This window comes from Ovis canadensis, chromosome 5 (genome assembly GCF_042477335.2).
Source record: "Ovis canadensis isolate MfBH-ARS-UI-01 breed Bighorn chromosome 5, ARS-UI_OviCan_v2, whole genome shotgun sequence".
Lineage (NCBI taxonomy): Eukaryota > Metazoa > Chordata > Mammalia > Artiodactyla > Bovidae > Ovis > Ovis canadensis.
Genome location: NC_091249.1, coordinates 74,117,605 through 74,136,909, shown reverse-complemented (window position 1 = coordinate 74,136,909; position 19,305 = coordinate 74,117,605). Strand labels below are relative to the sequence as shown.

The 19,305-nt window shown below is 40.3% G+C and overlaps 1 protein-coding gene across 2 annotated transcripts in view; it reads right to left on the bottom strand.

The window, feature by feature from the left end:
- The window catches only part of HMGXB3 (HMG-box containing 3), a 61,539-nt gene that overhangs the window by 12,476 nt on the left and 29,758 nt on the right, over positions 1-19,305 (bottom strand). For both annotated transcript variants that reach the window (XM_069592404.1, XM_069592405.1), the window contains exons 12-13: positions 16,192-16,493; positions 15,559-15,686 (exon numbers count right to left, since the gene is read on the bottom strand). In XM_069592404.1, coding sequence (XP_069448505.1) covers positions 15,559-15,686; positions 16,192-16,493 — 430 coding nt within the window. The remainder of the gene's footprint in view (positions 1-15,558; positions 15,687-16,191; positions 16,494-19,305) is intronic.

Here is a 19,305-nt window from a genome sequence, read left to right as displayed (position 1 = left end):
GATCCCTTGGAGAAGGGAATGGCTACCCACTACAATATTCTTGCCTGACAAAATCTCATGGACAGAGCTGCCTGGCAGTCCACAGTCAAGGCTGTGTATTGTCACCCTGCTTATTTAACTTACATGCAGAGTGCATTATATGTTATATACTCTGCCCAGCCTGAAATGCCAGGCTGGATGAAGCACAAGCTGAAATCAAGATTGCCAGGAGAAGTATCAATAACCTCAGATATGCAGATGATACCACTCTTATGGCAGAAAGTGAAGAGGAACTAAAGAGCTTCTTGATCAAAGTGAAAGAGGAGAGTGAAAAAGCTGGCTTAAAACTCAACATTCAAAAACGAAGATCATGGCATCTGGTTCCATCATTTCATGGCAAATAGATGGGGAAAAGCAGAAACAGCAACAGATTTCATTTTTGTGGGCTCCAAAATCACTGTGGATGGTGATGGCAGGCATAAAATTAAAAGATGCTTGCTCCTTAGAAGAAAAGTGTCAAACCTAGACAGCATATTAAAAAGCAGACACATTACTTTGCCAACAAAGGTTCATATAGTCAAAGCTATGGTTTTTCCAGTAGTCACGTATGGATGCGAGAGCTGGACTATAAAGAAAGCTGAGTGCTGGAGAATTGATGCTTTCGAACTGTGGTGCTGGAAAAGTCCCCTGAACAGCAAGGAGATCAAACCAGTCAATCCTAAAGGAAATCAATCCTGATACTCACTGGAAGGACTAATGCTAAAGCTCTAATACTTTGGCCACCTGACACAAAGAGCTGACACAACAGAAAAGACCCTGATGCTAGGAAAGACTGAGGGCAGGAGGAGAAGGGTGTGATAGAGGATGAGATGGATGGATGGCATCACTGACTCAATGGACATGAGTTTGAGTGAACTCAGGGAGATAGTGAAGGACACAGAAGTCCGTGGTGCTGCATTTCATGGGGATCGCAGCGAGTCAGACACAACTTAGCAACCAAACAACATGACCCAGCAGTCCCAGTCCTGGGCATATTGTTGTTGTAGTGAAGAGGCTCTTTAGTTCCTCTTCACTTTTTGCCATAAGGGTGGTGTCATTTGCGTATCTGACATTATTGTTATTTTTCCCAGCAATCTTGATCCCAGCTTGTGATTCATCTGGCTCAGTATTTCATGTAATATACTCTGCATGTAAGTTCAACAACAATATACCTAGGCATACACTTGGAGAAAACCATGGTTCAAAAGGATACGTGCACTCCAACATTCACTGCAGTACTTCCAAGACCTGGAAGCAATCTAAATGTACATCAACAGATGAATGACTAACATGCGGTACATATGTACAATGGAATACTACTAAGCCATTAAAAAGAACGGACTAGGACTTTCTTGGTGGTCCAGTGGTTGAGAATTTGTTTGTCAATACAAGAGACACAAGTTTAATCTTTGGTCTGAGAAGATTCCACATGCCACAGGGCAACGAAGCACTCATGCCACCAACCACTGAAGCTTGCATGCCCTAGAGACCATGCCCCACAACAAGAGAAGCCACCATGATGAGACGCCCGAGCACAACAGAAACGGGCACCACTCACTGCAACTAGAGAAAGCCCACATGCAGTAACGAAGACCCAGTGCAGCCAAAAAAAATACCAAAAAACACAAAACATGCCATTTGCAATAACATGGATGGACCTGAAGATTATCATGTATGTGAAGTAAGCCAGACAAAAAAGTAAACATCAAGATATTGCTTCTATGTGGAATAAGAAAAATGTTAAAAATGAACTTATTTATTAATATGAAACAGAAACAGACTCAGAGACTTAGAAAATGAACTTGTGGTTATTACCAAAGAGGAAAGGAGTGAGGGGAGGGATAAATAGGGAGTTTGGGATTGATATATACACACTACTATATTTAAAACACATAACCAGGACTTCCCTGGTGGCCCAGTGGCTAAGAATCTGCCTTGCAATGCTGGGGCCAAGAGTCCAATCCCTGCTTCGGGAACTGAGATCCAACATGTCTTGCAACAACTAAGCCCGCGTGCCACAACTACTGAACTGCGCCACAAGTGGAGCCCACACACTACAGTGAAAGACCCCTCCCAAAACAATGATGGTGCCACAGGCCACAAGCAAGGCTCAGCGCAGCCAGGAAATACGCATGTTTGAAAAAACAGACTAGATAACCAACACGCACCTACTGGCGGCACAGGGCGCTCTGCTCAATACTCGTGAGAACCTAAATGGAAAAGGACTGACACCTGCGTGCGCATGGCTGGATCACTCTGCTGAGCACCCGGAACTAACACAGTCTAATCAACTATCTGCTGTTGTTTAGTTGCTGAGCCATGCCCAACTCTCCCGTCCACAGTCTGTAGCCTGCCAGGCTCCTCTGCCCATGGGACTTCCCAGGCAAGAATGCTGGAGTGGGTTGCCATTTCCTTCTCCAGACAATCTTCCAGACCCAGGTATGGAACCTGTGCCTCCTGCATTGGCAAACTATATTCCAATATAAAATAAAAATTAAACAAACAAGAAACCATTAAGAATAAAGTAAGTTTAAATGCTGTGACATGAAGTTTTCCACAATAGTTATATGAAAAGAACTACTAATAAAATACGCATCACAGGGTTTTTTCCTTTTTAATAAAAACATGAAATATCGCCTTACCACCCAATTCAGTCCTTATCACCAAAAGGATTACCATTCCTCCACCTCTCACAGTTATACCATGAGGAAAGGCCAGGAGCATCTTTTAGCCCAGGGATATATACGGAATATAAAAAAGGCTAATAACATCACCCCTATGTCAAATCTTGGGACCAAAGACCCAGAATAATTTAAATGCAGCTAATTTACGATGAATAAAAGAGGGTGGTTTTACATGTGCACAAAATGAACAAAAGCAAATTTTGGCATACGATTCCCAATAATGAACGGTATAGAGGAGAGGGAAAGACCTTTTTAAACATGATACCAAAGGCTGAGACCACAAATGAGAGGGTCCAAGTTCTGATCACATAAAAACTTAAGAAAAAAAAAGAAACACTACACACACAAAAATCCAACTCTCATGTCCAAAAAAATCAAATTTAAAAAACAACTAATAAACTGGTGAAAAACTCCATCAACAAAACAACCACAAAGAATGAAAATGTTTACAAAAGAAATTCATGAAAGAGACTGAAAAACACAGAAAACATATAATCTTCCCAGCTGTCAAAGAAATACAACAGGAGGAGAGTGATCAAGATGGTAGAACAGCAGGGCATGGAGCTCACCTCCTCCTACAAATAATCAAAAATACATCTACAAATGGAACAATTCACGCAGAACATCTAAACACCGCAGAAGATCTGAGACTTCCAAAAGGGCAAGAAAAACTCCCTATAACCAGGGAGAACAAAAGGGCGGGGGGGGGGGGGGGAGGGGGAGGAGGGAAATCAGGATGTGACCTGTGCCCCAGGGAGGGAGATGTGAGAGAGGAAAGGTTCCTGCACCTTGTGAAGTCCCAGCACTGGTGGGGAAACCAGCCTGGAACCAGGAGGAGCTTAGAGGGGAAAGCACAGCAGTCAGTGTGAGGAAGGCAAATCAGAGACTGACTTTGCACAGGTGGTCAGTATGGCCTCCCTGCACTCTCCGGTCTGAGATGCTAATCCACCCGTGCAGGCAGTGGGTGGGTGCTGAAGCCCAGACTTCAGAGATCATATCTGGGAAGAAGACTGGGGTTGGCTGCATGGAGACAGTCTGAAGGGGCTGGAGTACGGTAACTGACTGTGTACATGAAAGAGCCTGGGCCTCCCAGTGAGGCGAAAGACCACTGTTGGGGGGGTACACAAGGAGAGGGGCAGGAGCACCACAGGGGCGCTTCTTTCCCCACACATGCTATCAGACAACAGGACACTCTATGCAAGCTCCAGGAGCCAGCATGAGCTGCCGCTGCCATCACAAGCTCCAGAGGCACACAGGCCGCCCCTACTGCTAAGACATGCATGAGCAGGCACCAATCACTGGCCCTGCTGGTATGTGGCCCCAGGAGCACACGTAGGCCACTGTACCTTAACACTCCGTATCATAAGGATGACGGCAAGCATGGGCTAAGGAGAGAGGTGACAAGCATCCAAACTAATAGCAACAAAAATATTAAAGCCATACAGGCTTATACAAGGATGCTCCCACATACAGTGTTCCAAGACTATGGTAGATAATTGTTTCTCCTAAACTCATACAGTAAGAGAAATATAAGTAAAATGAACAAGCATAGGAACCATTCCCAGTTAAAAGACCAAGAGAATCCCCCTGAAGAACAAACAGTAAAAGATGCTTTCCATCTGAAATTGAGTTCAAAAAAGAAGTAATAAAAATTCTGAAGGAATTAACAGAAAGGCCATCGACAGAAACACAGATTACTGTAAAAAGGAACTAGAAACTATAAGGAGTAGCCAAGAAAAGTTAGAAAATTCATTTGCTGAGACAAAAGATGAGCTAAAGGCAATGAACAGCAGAATGAATAATGCAGAAGAATGAGTAAGTGATCTGGAAGACAGAATAATGGAAATCATCCAGTCAGAACAGGAGACAGAAGGGGAAACAGAAAAGTATGAAAGCAATATAAGAGACCTATGGGATAATCTAAAGCATGCTAATCTATGCCTAATAGGGATTCCAGAAGGGAAAAGATTGAAAATGTATTTGAATAAATTATGGTTAAAAACTTTCTATACCTAAAGGAAGAAACAGATAACTAGATACAAGAAGCAGAAGGTCCCAAACAAGATGATCCCAAACACACCTATGCCGAGACAATAAAAATGGCAGGGAGGGAAGGGACATGGGTGTACCTATGGCTGATTCTTGTTGATGTTTGACAGAAAACAACAAAATTCTGTAAAGCAATTATCTTTCAATTGAAAAACTGGCCAAAAAAAAAAAAAAAAAGGCAAAGGTTAGAGGATTCTAAAGGCAGCAAGAAAGCAACCAAGTTAATCCCAATGGAATCCTCCCCATAAGGCTACTGGCAGACTTCTTTACAGGAACTCTGAAGGTGTGAAAGTGAAAGTCACTCAGTTGTGTCCGACTCCATCATCGATACAGTCCATGAAGTTCTCCAGGCCAGAATACTGGAGTGGGTGGCCTTTCCCTTCTCCAGGGGATCTTCCCAACCCAGGGGTAGAACCCAGGTCTCCCACACTGTAGGCGGATTCTTCACCAGCTGAGCCACAAGGGAAGCCCTAGGGAGTGGCAAAATACATTCAAAGCAACCTAGAATATAAAACCCAGCAACATTATTTCTTAGAATAGGAGAATAAGAATTTCTCGGACACGCAAATACCAAAAGAATATAGCAATACTAAACCTACCATAAAAGAAATATTGAAAGATCTTCTCTAAATAGAAAAGCAAGAAGGTACAGATGTCACAATGGGAAAGCAAACCACAAAAATATCCATTTGTGAAAGTGAAGATAAACACAAGGAACAGCAATAGGATAAACAAGAAGATGTAAAATAAAATGTGGAGGAGAGGAGTAAAAACATTTAGATTCTCTCTCTTTTTTTAAAAGAATGTGTTTGAGCCAATATGACTATCAGTCTAAAGCAAGTAGATATAGGAAGGGGTTAATATACTTGAAAAACATGGTAACTGTAGATCAAAAGCATACAAAAGATTCACAAAAAACAGAGAACACAAGCATAAGACAAAAGGAAATCATCAAGCCACAAAATATATGATAAAAAGGAACAAGGAAGAAACATAGAGCCAATAGGAAAACAGGGTTTAAAATGGCAATACATAAATATTTTATCAATAATTACCTTAAGTGTCAATGAACTACATGCTTCAATCAAAACACAAGGTGGTAGATTGGATTAAAAAACAAGAGCCTACAACATACTGCCTATAAGACCCACTTTAAGGCAAAGCATATACACAGATTTAATGTTAAGGGATGGGAAAAGATATTTCATGCAAACAGAAATGACAAGAAAGCAGGGGGTTGCATACTCCTACCAGATAAAACAGGCTTTGAAACAAAGGCCATAAAGAAAGCTAGACCTTATATAATGATAAAAAGGGTCATACAAGAAGAGGATATTACATCCATTAACATATATGAACCCTCTAAAGGAGCACCTAATTATATAAAGCAAACATTAACAGACATAAAAGGAGAAACTTACAGAAAATACAGTAATAGCAGGAAACTTTTAACACCTCATTCACATCAATGGACAGACCTTCCAGACAGAAAATCAGCAAGAAAACAGAAATCCAAAATGATACAACAATCATTAGACTCAATTATTTCAGGATATTACATTAAAAAAAAAACAAGAATACACATTCTTTTCAAGTGTACATGGAACATTCTCTAGGACTGACCACATACTAGGGCACAAAACCTCAACAAAGTTAAGAGTATAAAAATTACTTCAAACAATCTTCTCTTCTCTAATCTACAATAGAATGAAACTAGAAAGCAACCACAGGAAAACAAATGAGAAAAAAAAATTACATGGAGAATGAAAGCATTTTACTAAAAACAATGGATCAATAAGTAAATCAAAAAGAAAAATTAAAAATGCCTTGAGACAAGCAACAATGAAAACACAATCATACAAAATCTATCGGATGGAGCAAAAAAAGTTCTTAAGAGCTAGGAAAGCTCACAGCTATACAGCCCTTCCTCAAAAAACAAGAAAAATGTCAAATAAGCAACCTAAATTACCACCTAAAAGACTCAGAAAAAGAAGAGCAAGCAAAGCCTAAACTCAGCAAAAGGAAGGAAGTAATAAAAGATGAGAAAAGAAATAAAACAGAGATTAAATAATAGAATGAAATCAATAAAATCAAGTGCTGGTTCTTTGAAAGGGTAAACAAAATTGCCAAACTTCTGGCCAGGCTCACCAAGAAAAGAGAAAGAACCCAGATAAACAAAATAAGAAATGAAGAAGAAGAAATAGCAACTGATACTGATGAAATACAGAAACCACAACAGAATCCTACAAGCAGTTATATACCAACAAATTTGACAAAACAGAAGAAATGGACAAATGTCTAGAAACATACAGCTCACCAAAACTGAATTAAGAAATCCATAATTTGAACAGATTGATTACTAGAACTGAAGTAGAATATGAAGGGAAAACAAAAACAACAACAAAAAACTCTCTACAAACTAAAGTCCAGGATCAGATGGCTCCACAGGCAAACAATACGAAACACATAAAGAAGAACTTTTACTGACCCTTCTCAAACTCTGAAGCAGAGGCAACACTCCCAGAGATATTATATGAAGCCACCACCACCCTGATACCAAAACCAAACAAAGGTTAACGCCAAGAAAGGAAAACTGTCGGTCAATATCCATGATGAATGCAACAATTCTCAACAAAAACACTAACAAACCAAATCCAGCAATACATAAAAAAGATCATATACCATGACCAAGGGGGTTCATTTCAAATTCACAAGGATGGTTCAATATACACAAATCGATTAATATGCTACACCACATCAGCAAAAGAGAAAAAACACGTAATCATCTCAACAGATGCAGAAAACACACTTGACAAAATTCAACATCCATTCATGATTTTAAAAAGAGGACTCTTAACAAAATGCATATAAAGGGAACATATCTCAACATAATAAAAGCTATTTATGATAAACCCACAAACAATACCCAACAATGAAAAGCTGAAAGCCTTCCCACTAAAATGTGGAACAAGACAAGGAAGCCCACTCTCACCACTTCTATTCCACACAGTATTGGAAGTCCTAGCCACAGCAATCAGACAAGAAATAAAAGGTATCTAAATTGGAAGGAAAGAGGTAAAATTGTCATCACTATATGCAGATGACACGATGCTATACATAGAAAACTCTGAAGACTCCACACAAAAACATTTAGAATTGATAAATGAATTAAACAAGGCAGCAAGATACAAGATTAACCCACAGAAACTGGTTGCAGTTCTTTACACTAACAGTGAAGTAGCAGAAAGGTAATGTAAAAAAAATAATACCTTTAAAAACCACACTCCCCGCAAAATAAATAAAATACTTAAGAATACTTTCACCTAAGGAGGTGAAAGACTTCTACACTTTATTCATAAAATATGAATAAAGGAAACTGAAAATGATTCAAAGAAACGGAATGATAGCCCATGCTCCTGGGTTGGAAGAATTATTATTAAAATGGCAACTATCCAAAGCAATCTACATATTTAATGTGATCTCTATTGAATTACTCAGGATATTTTTCACTAAAACAAATAATCCTAAGATCTATATGGCACAATGAAAGACCTTGAGGGAAAATAACAAAGCAGGAGGCACAACCCTTCCATTCTTCAGACAATACCCCAAAGCTACAGTAATCAAAACTGTGGTATTGGTACAATAACGGACATACAGATCAATGTAACAGAATAGAGAGCCCAGAAATAAACCCACATACCTATGGTCAAGGGAGGCAAGAATATAAAATGGGAAAAATCTTCAGCCAAGTGGTGTTGGGAAAGTTGCACAGCTGCATGTAAATCAATGAAGTTAGAACACACCCTCATGCCATGCACAAAAATAAACTCAAAGTGGCTTACAGAGTTAAATATAAGACATTATAAAACTCCTAAAAGAGATCACAGGCAAAACATTCTCTGACAGAAATTGTACCAGAGTTTTCTTAGGTCAGTTGCCAGGGCAATAAAAATAAAAACAAAAGTAAACAAATGGGATTTAGTCAAATTTACAAGCTTTTGCACAGTAAAGGAAACCACAAACAAAAGGAAAAGACAACCTATGAAACGGGAGAAAATATCTGTGAATGATGTAACCAACAAGGGCTTACTCTCAAAGACATACAAACAGCTCATGCAGCTCAACAACAACAACAACAAACTAAACCACCCAACTGAAAAATAAGCAGAAGACCAAAACAGACATTTACCAAAGGTGACATGCAGATGGCCAATAGGTATACGAAAAGATGCTCAACATCATTATTAGACAAATGCAAATCAAAACTACAATGAGGTACCACCTCAGATCAGTCAGAATGGCCATCATTAAAAAGTCTACAGATATAGAATGAAAGATCAAAAAAAAAAAGGAAAAAAAAGGGTTATATACAGTAAAAGCTGGAGACAGTGTGGAGAAAAGGGAACCACCCCCTCCACTGGTGGAATGTAAACTGGTGTAGCCACTATGGAAAACTAAAAATAGAACTGCCATATAATCCAGCAATCCCACTTCCGGGCATGTAACTGGAGGAAAACATGGTGCCAAAGAATACACGTACCCCCGCAGCAGCAGTATTCACAACAGCCGGCGGAAGGATGGATGGATAGATACACACACACACAGAATACTACTCAGCCATAAAAAAGAACAAAATAATGCCATCTGCAGCAATAAGGATGCGACAAGAGTGAAGTAAGTCAGAAAGAGAAAGACAAATACCACACAGTATCACTGATATGTGTAATCTAAAACAGCACAAACGAACCTACATATGAAACAGAAACAGCTTCAGACATAGAGAACTGACTTGTGGGGGAGGGGGTTGGGGAGGGATGGACTGGGCATCTGGGGTTAGTAGATGCAAACTATGACATAAAGACTGGATAAGTAACAAGGTCCTACTGTAAAGTACAGGAAACTATATTCAATATCCTGGGATAAACCATAATGGAAAAGAATATAAAAAAGGATATATATATGCATGTGTATGACTATGTCACTTTGCTATAGAGCAGAAATTAACATTATAAATCAACTATGCTTTAATAAAAAATAAGTTTAAAGAAAAGCAGTTTTATAACAGTTTCTATGTATCAAATTGACAAAGCTGAAATAATTATAAAGATGCGGAAGCGAAAGGACTTCTGGTTCACGATGGCAGAGTAGAAGGGTGTGCGCTCATCTCCCGCAAGAACACCAGAACTGCAGCTAGCTGATAAACCACCATTGACAGGAGGAAGCTGGAACCACCAAAATGAGATACCCTACATCCAAAGACAACGAAGAAGCTGCAGTGAGATGGGAGGAGGGGTGCAAACACAATATAATGCAATCCCATTCCTGCTTGGTGGGTGACCCACAGACTGGAGCACAATAATACCAAAAGAAGTTCTCCCACTGTGGTAAAAGTTCTCAATTCCATGTCAGGCTCCCCAGCCTGGGGGTTTGAAAAGGGCCTGGGAACCCCCTGGCAATCTTGCCTTTAAGGGCAGTGGGATTTGATTATATGACTTCCAGAGAACTGGGGGAACCACAGACTCCAGTCTCAGAGAGCACAAACAAAATCTTGCCCACACCAAGACCCAGAGGAAAGGAATAGTGACCCAACAGAAGACTGAACCTAAACTACTTGCTAGAGTTGGAGGGTCTCCTGTGGAGGCATGGGTTGGCAGGGGCTTACCACAGGGACAGGGGCGCTGGCAACATCAGACCAGGAAGTTCCCCTTTGGCATAAACCCTCTTGAAGTTCACCATTAACCCTACCATAAAGCCTGCAGGACCCAGGGCTGGGTCAAACAACTACCAGGGAATGGGTGCAACCCCACCCATCAGCAGATAACTGGATTAAAGCTTTACTGAGCAAGGCCCTGCCCATCAGAGCAAGACCCAGTTTTCCCCATTGCCAGTCCCTCCCTTGAGGAAGTTTATACAAGCCTCTTGGCCTCATCCACCAGAAGGCAGATGGAAGAGCAAAAAGAAGCACAGTCCCACAGCAGCCAAAACAAAAACCATATTACAGAAAGTTAATCACGATAAAAAGCAGAAAGTTAGGTCCTAGATGAGGAGCTTCCCTTGAAGCTCAATCCACTCCTGCTGGCAGTGCAGGAGACCCTGGTTCAATTCCTGGGTTGGGAAGATCCCCTGGATAAGGAAATGGCAACCCACTCCAGTATTCTTGCCTGTAGAATCCTTGGACAGAGGAGCCTGATAGGCTATAGTCATGAGGTCACGAGAGTTGGACATGACTTAGGAAGGCTTCCCTGGTGGCTCAGATGGTTAAAGAATCTGCCTATAATGCAGGAAACCTGGGTTCAATCCTTGGGTTGGGACGATCCCCTGGAGAAGGGCATGGCAACCCACTCCAGTATTCTTGCCTGGAGAATCCCCATGGACAGAGAAGCCTGGTGGGCTACAGTCCATGGGGTCACAAAGAGTTGGACATGACTGAGTGACTAAGTACATGTCCCAGATGAAGGGACAAGATAAAACTTCAGAAAAACAACTAAATCAAGTGGAGATAGGCAACATTTCAGAAAAAGAATTCAGAATAATGATAGTGCAGATGATCCAGGATCTTGGGAAAACAATGGAGAAGATGCAAGAAACGTTTACCAAAGGTCTAGAAGAACTAAAGAACAAACAGAGATGAATACATACACTAGACAGAATCAACAGCAGAATAACTGAGGCAGAATAAATGACCTGGAGGACAGAATGGTGGAAATCACTGCTACAGAACAGAATATAGAAAAAAAAAAAAAAAAAAGAGTTTAAAACAATTAAGACACCGTAAGAGACCTCTGCGACAACATTAAGTGCACCAACATGCGCATTATCGGGGTCCCAGAAGGAGAGAAAGAGAAAGGACCTGAGAAAATATTTGAAGAAATAACAGCTGAAAACTTCCCAAACATGGGAAAAGAAATAATCAATCAAGTCCAGGGCATGATAAACCCAAGAAGGAACACATCAAAACACATACTAATCAAACTGACAAAAGTTAAAGACAAACATAAAATATTAAAAGCAATAAAGGAAAAATGAGAAATAACATACAAAGGAACTCCCATCAGGCTATCAGCTGATTTCTCAACAGAAACTCTACAAGCCAGAAGGGAATGGCACGATATATTTAAAGTGATGAAAAGGAAGAACCTACAACCAAGAATACTCTACCCAGCAAGACTCTCCTTCAGATTTGGTGGAGCAATCAAAAGCTTTGCATACAAAGCAAAAGTTAAGAGAAGTCAGCACCACCAAACCAGTTCAGTTCAATCGCTCAGTCATGTCCTACTCTTTGCAACCCCATGGACTGCAGCATGCCAGGCATCCCTGTCCATCACCAACTCCTGGAGCTTGCTCAAACTCACATCTATCAAGTTGGTGATGCCATCCAACCATCTTATCCTATGTTGTCCCCTTCTCCTCCTGCCTTCAATCTTTCTCATAAGTATGCATAATGTATATATTTTAGAAAACTTATGAATTTTTGCCTAACTAAAAAATTTATGACATTTTGATTCCACTTGACTTACCATGAATAGAATGCTATGTTTAATTTAAAAGAGTAACTGTGCAACAAACAATGAAGGTTTACTTTACAGCACAGGGAACTACAGTCAGTATCCTGTAATAACCTATAATGGAAAATAATTTCAAAAATGTTATATGTATATATGTGTAACTGAATCACCTCGCTGTGTACCTGAAACACTGTAAGTCAACTATACTTCAATAAAATATATATATTAAGGAAAAAAAACCATTCCAGGAAAGAAATTATAATGCTAATCTACTGAAGTTCTTAAGGTTAATAAGTGAGTTTTACAAGGTCACTGATTAAAGTTCAGTAGATAAAACCCAATTATGTTTTTATACTAGCACCAAACAGAAATTGAACCATGTCATTTAACACTGAACAAAATTAAATGCCTAGGTATAAATCTAACAAAACACCTGCAGGACCTATATGCTAAAAACAATGAAACACTGATGAAAAAAAAAAAAAAGAAAACCTAATCAAATAGAAAGATAGACTATGTCATGTATTAGAAAGACTCAATATTTTTAAGCATGTCAAATTTCTGCAAGCTGGTCTACAGATTTAACACAATTCCAATTAGAATTCTAGAAGGATTCTGTAAATACTAACAAGCTGATTCTAAAATTCATATGGGAATGCAAAGAAACAAGAGTTAAAACAATTCAGGAAGAACAAGGTTGGAGAATTTATACTACCCAAATGATAAGAGCTACTGAAAAGCAACAGTATTCAAGACACGTGGTACTGGCCAAAGAATGGACAACATAACCAATGAAAAAGAGGGCAGAAATAGACCTACATATACATGACTATGGAGAAGGGAATGGCAACCTACTCCAGTATTCTTGCCTAGAGAATACCATGGACAGAGGAGCCTGATGGGCTACAGTTCATGGGGTCACAAAGTCGGATACGACTTTGCCTGTGTGTACTGAACTGTAACTTCCTCCAATTTTAAAGGAAAACTGGAGAAGGAAATGGCAACCCACTCCAGTGTTCTTGCCTGGAGAATCCCATGGACGGGGGAGCCTGGTGGGCTGCCGTCTATGGAGTCGGACACGACTGAAGCGACTTAGTAGTAGCAGTAGTATACATGACTAATTGTTTTTCACTTAAGTAGCAAAGGCAATTCAAAGCAGAAAGGACTACTTTTTAACAAACAGTGGAATAAATGGATGTCCACATGGGAAAAAAAAACCTCAATCTGGATCTCACACTTTACATAAAAATGAATTCAAAATGGATTACAGACAAATAAAAACCATAAATTATAAAGCTTTTAGCAGAAAACACAGGAAAAATGTTTATGATCGTCACCTAGATAAAGACAGCAATAACATCAACACAATTGGTAAAACAAAATTTGATGAATTGGTCTTTATCATACTTGAAAATTTTTGCTCTGTAGAAGATTCTGTTGGGAGAATGAGAATATAAGACACAAACCATAATAAAATATCTGCAAATCACTTATCTGACAAAGGATGTATATGAGAGTATATAAAGAACATTCAAAACTCAACAGCAAGAAAACTACCCAGTTCAACGGGCCAAGATGGAACAGGTACTTCACCAAAGACATAAAGACAACAAATAAACCCACAAAAAGATGGTCAACTTCATTAGTCTTAAATTGAGACCACACTAAGTTATTACTACACACACCTATTAGAATGGCTGAAACACACACACACACAAAATAGACAATACCAAGTGCTGACATATGAAGCTAACTGGAATTCTCACTAATCATTAGAGGGAACACAAAATGGCACCAACATGGGTAACCGGTTTGGTGATTTCTCATAACTAAACATACACTTACCACATGACCCAGCAATGTGACTCCTAGGGTATTTACCCAAAATAAAATGAAAATTTAAGTTTACACAAAATCCTATACATGACTATTTACAGTTATGAATACAACTGTCAAAATTGGTAAAAATCCAAACATTCTTCAAGGAATGAACAGACAATCAAGTGCGGCGCTCCACACAATGCAAAGCTACTCAACAATAAAAAGGAAAATCTACTGATACACAGAACGACATGGATGAACTTCAAAGACACACACACACACACACACACACACACACACACACAGAGTAAAAGAAGTCAGACTCAAAACACTGTTCACTATAGATTTACATGACATTCTGGAAAGACAGAAATATATGGAATGAAGAAACTATCAAACAGTTGCCAGAGGTTAGGGGCGAGGGGTTGTTGAAAGAGAATGCTTTTGGGATGATGAAACTGCTCTCCATACTGACTGCGGTGGCAGTTACAAAACTCGGTGCATTTGTCAGAGCTCAGAGCTGCACCACAGCAAAGTTTACTGCATGCACATACAGAACATAAGGTATATTAGAATAAAGAGAGAGAGGCCCAGGTGCTATACGCTGAGACAGACTGCAGGGAAATGGCACTCTCACTGGTGCTGAAGTAGTACAAGCTCAGTCTGGCAATACAAGACATTAAAAGCATGAATTCCAAATAAGGCACCTTAAGGTTCTGAAGACAAGGAAAATAAATACTCCTTAATCTTCAGCACTCGGTTCTACATATAAAACTCAAGATTCAAATTCTCAAAATGGTTGGTACATGGTCAGTGTTCAGTGAACGATGCTGATGAATAGAGGAAAAGGATGAATATACAGCAATTCCACTTTCGGGCATTTGCCCAAAGGAAGTAATTAAGGCTGTACACAAAGACTTAATTATAAAGAGAACTCTTAAAATGGATCACGGTCATATATTTCTCCTTAAAAATGGTGATGCATTTTGCCACCTGCCAGCATAAAAGGATACCCATGATACATTGCTAAATTTAAAAACAACACTCCAAAACAACATCCAGCACAACCCCATTTTTGTTCAAAGAAAAACTATTAAACCTATAAAACCGACACCTTCTTTTATTCTATAGGGATGAAAAACACATCTGAAAGACTACAGAATACAATGTTGAATATTAATCTCATAGCAGTAGGATTACTACTGATTTTTAGTTTTTTCCTTTTGTCAGCGTTTTGTTTTTTCCATAACAAAGATCTGTTACTTTAAACTTAACTTTGTTTAAAGAGCCCTAATAAGAGAGTCCTAACACTTCAGAGATAAATATAATCTTCTGGGGCTGGGCTAGCCAGGAGGAAAGACGTCCTCTTCCTCAGAAGCCTCATCTGAGAGAAAATCCAATGCTCACAGGACCAGAAGTCTGACCCACAGAAGCTGTTCTCAAACATGTCCTTTGAGGATAAAGAGGCTGGCACCCACCTGTATAGATGTCCATGAAGCTGTGCAGGGCCAGACAATGGGGATTCAGACATATCTTCACCTGAGCAGTCACGACCTGCAGCCAACTGGCTGTCAGCAGCCAGCACTCCTGGGGCCCCGCCAGAGAGCTAGTACCAATATTTGAAAAAAAAAAAAAAGGAAAAGCAACTTTTTAATGCAGTTCCTAGGCTCAGTGATCAACAGCAAACTCAAGACTTTAAATGTAGTAGGAAATGAAGGTGTTGGACCTTGTGCTTCAAGGATTTTCTTAGGTGGGTGTTCCCCCTTTGTTGGAATTGGGCTTATGGAATCACCCCTAAAGTTAACATAATTCTGAACTTATTAAACAATTTAACCAACACTAATGAACTCCCAAATCTAAGCATTTTACCAGGCAGTCCAGAAGTAAACTAAATCCTAAGTTGGGGACAGTACCATTTCAATAGAAATAATATATAATCACTCTTATTATTATTATTTTATTTTTGGTGATCGCAAAAGGAAAGGAAACCTTAGAAAAACTGAAAAGAACATCTGCAAAGGTTATAGCCTTAATGGTATTTGAAGAAAGGGTGATAGAGGTTAAGTAAGATGGGGCAGCTAGGGGAGGGTAAATCTGAAAGCGGTGCTTACTTTTGTCCCCCTTTGAATAATGGGCTGCTACAGAGAAGGCACTGCGTGGATGGAGACTCGTAGTAATTCGACCAAGAGGTTTGCTCAATGGTGACCGTCTCCTCACTCACGTTGGACAGGACAAGCCGAGAGCTATTAAGTTCATGAATCAAAGAGAAGACCTCGGCCAGCTCTGACTCATTCTCGGGAATCTGCAGGACTTTGCGCAGCAGCTGCAGTGTTGATTGGCGCTGGATCTCCCTCTGGGCTGCGTTCAGGGGCTCTGTGGCACTTAACACATCCGGGAGTGGTGAGCTTGCCTCCTGGAAGAAAGCAGATCCGTCACGAAACACCATTGAGGGCATAAAAGAGGCGGCCACGGGCTAAAACCACGAGAGGGCATGAGTGGCAAAGGGAAGGGCTTATGACTGAAGTGGGAAACCTAGGTCCTTAAGCCACTCAGCTAGTAACTCACTTTGTGACTCACAACAGGAGTTTTCTCTCTCTGGCACTATTTCTCTACCAGTAAAATAAGAGGATTATATACCCCTCTTGGTAATGGTTTCAAGATTCTGCTCCCATGCACTGGCTGTGAGGTTTGGAGGATAACAGACCAGGGGTTCAATTCTGGATATGCCACTGAAGAGCTGTAAATGGGTAACCCCCTCAAAACCTCAAAAATGAAGGATCAAAATACTAATAATCTCCTAGAGTTGTTGCAGAGTAAATGAGATAGTGCAAGTAAAGCACTTAGCATGCAACAAAAACTCTCTGAATGGTAGTTTTGATGTGTAAACGGGCACCTGTAGAGCTTCAAGCATTTATTTTTAACACTGTGTGGCTTCTGAGTACAAGGGCACTTTATACACCAGTCAGAGGCTTCCAGGAAACAAGGTTCTGAAACGCTCTCTGAAACAGGTCCTTCCTACACCCGTCCCGTTTCAATGGCGCTCCTTCCCTGATCTGTGCAAATGCAGCATCAATCACTCGCTCCTTCTACAGTCCACTCCTTTACTGCGTATTTCACTTTCTCGTAGGTGGTAAGCCATTGTTCTCTCCCCTGCTTATTTACTGAACTTCTAATACCACCACTGAGGGCACACAAAAGATGCTAACTCATATTTGCTGGACATATTATATGTTGTTTCACGGAGGTTAAGTGCATAACAACAACTTATTAACTCAGTATACCTTTGACAACTCTTATCTTGCTATCTGTAATAGTTTGGTTACCTATCTTTTTCCCCAAGCTAGACTGTAAGCTCCTCAAGGGAAGTGGGCATGTCTTATTCATCTTTGTATCCCCCAAAGCTGACCCGTAACAGGCTTTCAATACATGCTTGCTGAAAAAATGAATTTGAATGAATGGCTGTAGAAGAGTTGAGTGACACTAGAATGAGTTGCCCCAGGATTCTGTGTGTTCTTTCTCATTTATGACTTATGCTGCACCACGGGTTGGAAGATCGATTGGAAAGCATACTCTCCTTTGGCTCTGAAACACAGATCAAAGATGGGAAGGGAAGATCATTCCAGCCCATAGATATTGCAGTCTTAATGATAGCCACTGGTGACAAACTGCATAGGAAATGTATGCTCACCGGGGGCTCCAAAGAGAAGGCACATAAAGGTCCTTGGGTTTCCGAACAGTGTTTTGTGGAAAACAATTATTTTGTTTCTCTGAAATTTAGAGAATTAGAATGTGAGGGAATGTATGAAGATGAGGGTCATGGGGGTAGGCAGCTACCAACTCACCAAAGAAAAAAGAATATAAAAAAGAGTTGGACTTGAAATCAATTGCCAAAAGGTCCCCAGATAATTCTTATCTGACCAAAAAAAGTTAAGTCACTTCACCAGTAGAGACCAACACCCATTTTCATAATGCAAGCCACATCGACAGCTGAAGGAGTTCAGAGCATCTACCTACACAGGACTCAACTCCATTCCATAATCACTGACACATTATATATGCAAGCTCCAGCATTGGAAATATGGGGGCTGGCAATTCCCTGGGACCAGTGGTTAGGACTGTGCTCTCACTGCCAAGGGCCTGGGTTCAATCTCTGACAGGGGAACTAAGATCCCAAAAACCACGTGGCCAGAAAGAAAAAGGAGTACGGGCCAACAGATTACACTTGGCTGACTGTGGTCTTACAGGGAACTAAGAGGGTGTCAAGACAGGGTGTCGTCAACATTTTCTATTTGTTTCCTTAGAATCTTGTTTTTGTTTTAAACTTTTTATTTTGTATCAGGGGGCAGCCGATTAACAATGCTGTAATAGTTTCAGGTGAACAGGGAAGAATCTTTATATCCACAGTTTTACAGAGTTCTAAGCAAAGTACTGATGTTGAAGCTGAAACGCCAATACTCTGGCCACCTGATGCGAAGAACTGACTCATTTGAAGAGACCCTGATGCTGGGAAAGATTGAGGGCGGGAGGAGAAGGGGACGACAGAGGATGAGATGGTTGGATGGCATCACTGATTCAATGAACATTAGTTTGGGTAAACTCCGGGAGTTGGTGATGGATAGGGAGGCCTGGTGTGCTGCAGTCCATGGGGTCACAAAGAGTCGGACATGACTGAGCAACTGAACTGAAGCAAAGTACCCAGAACATTTGAATTTTTTCACTTATTAGATCATAACTTATTTCCATTTTATAGACTAATCTAATCTTTTTTATGCAGCATTAATAATTTACTATTAGTAATTAATACTTAATTATTGTTCTGTCACTAAGTCATACCCGACTCTTTGAGACCTCATGAACTGCATGCAGCACGCCAGGCTTCCTGTCCTTCAGTATTTCCCTGAGTTTGCTCAAACTCCTATCCACTGAGCCAGTGATGCCATCCAACCATCTCATCCCTTGTCACCCCGTTCTACTCTTGCCCTCAGTCTTTTCCAGCATCAGGGTCTTTTCCAATGAGCTGCCTTTTCATATCAGGTGGCCAAAGTACTGGAGCTTCAATACCAATGAAAATTCAGGGTTGATTTCCTTCAGATGGACTGGTTGGATCTCCTTGCAGTCCAAGGGACTCTCAAGTCTTCTCCAGCATCACAGTTCAAACGCATCAATTCTTCAGCACTCAGTGTTCTTCACGGTCCAACTGTCACATCCAAACACGACTACTAGAA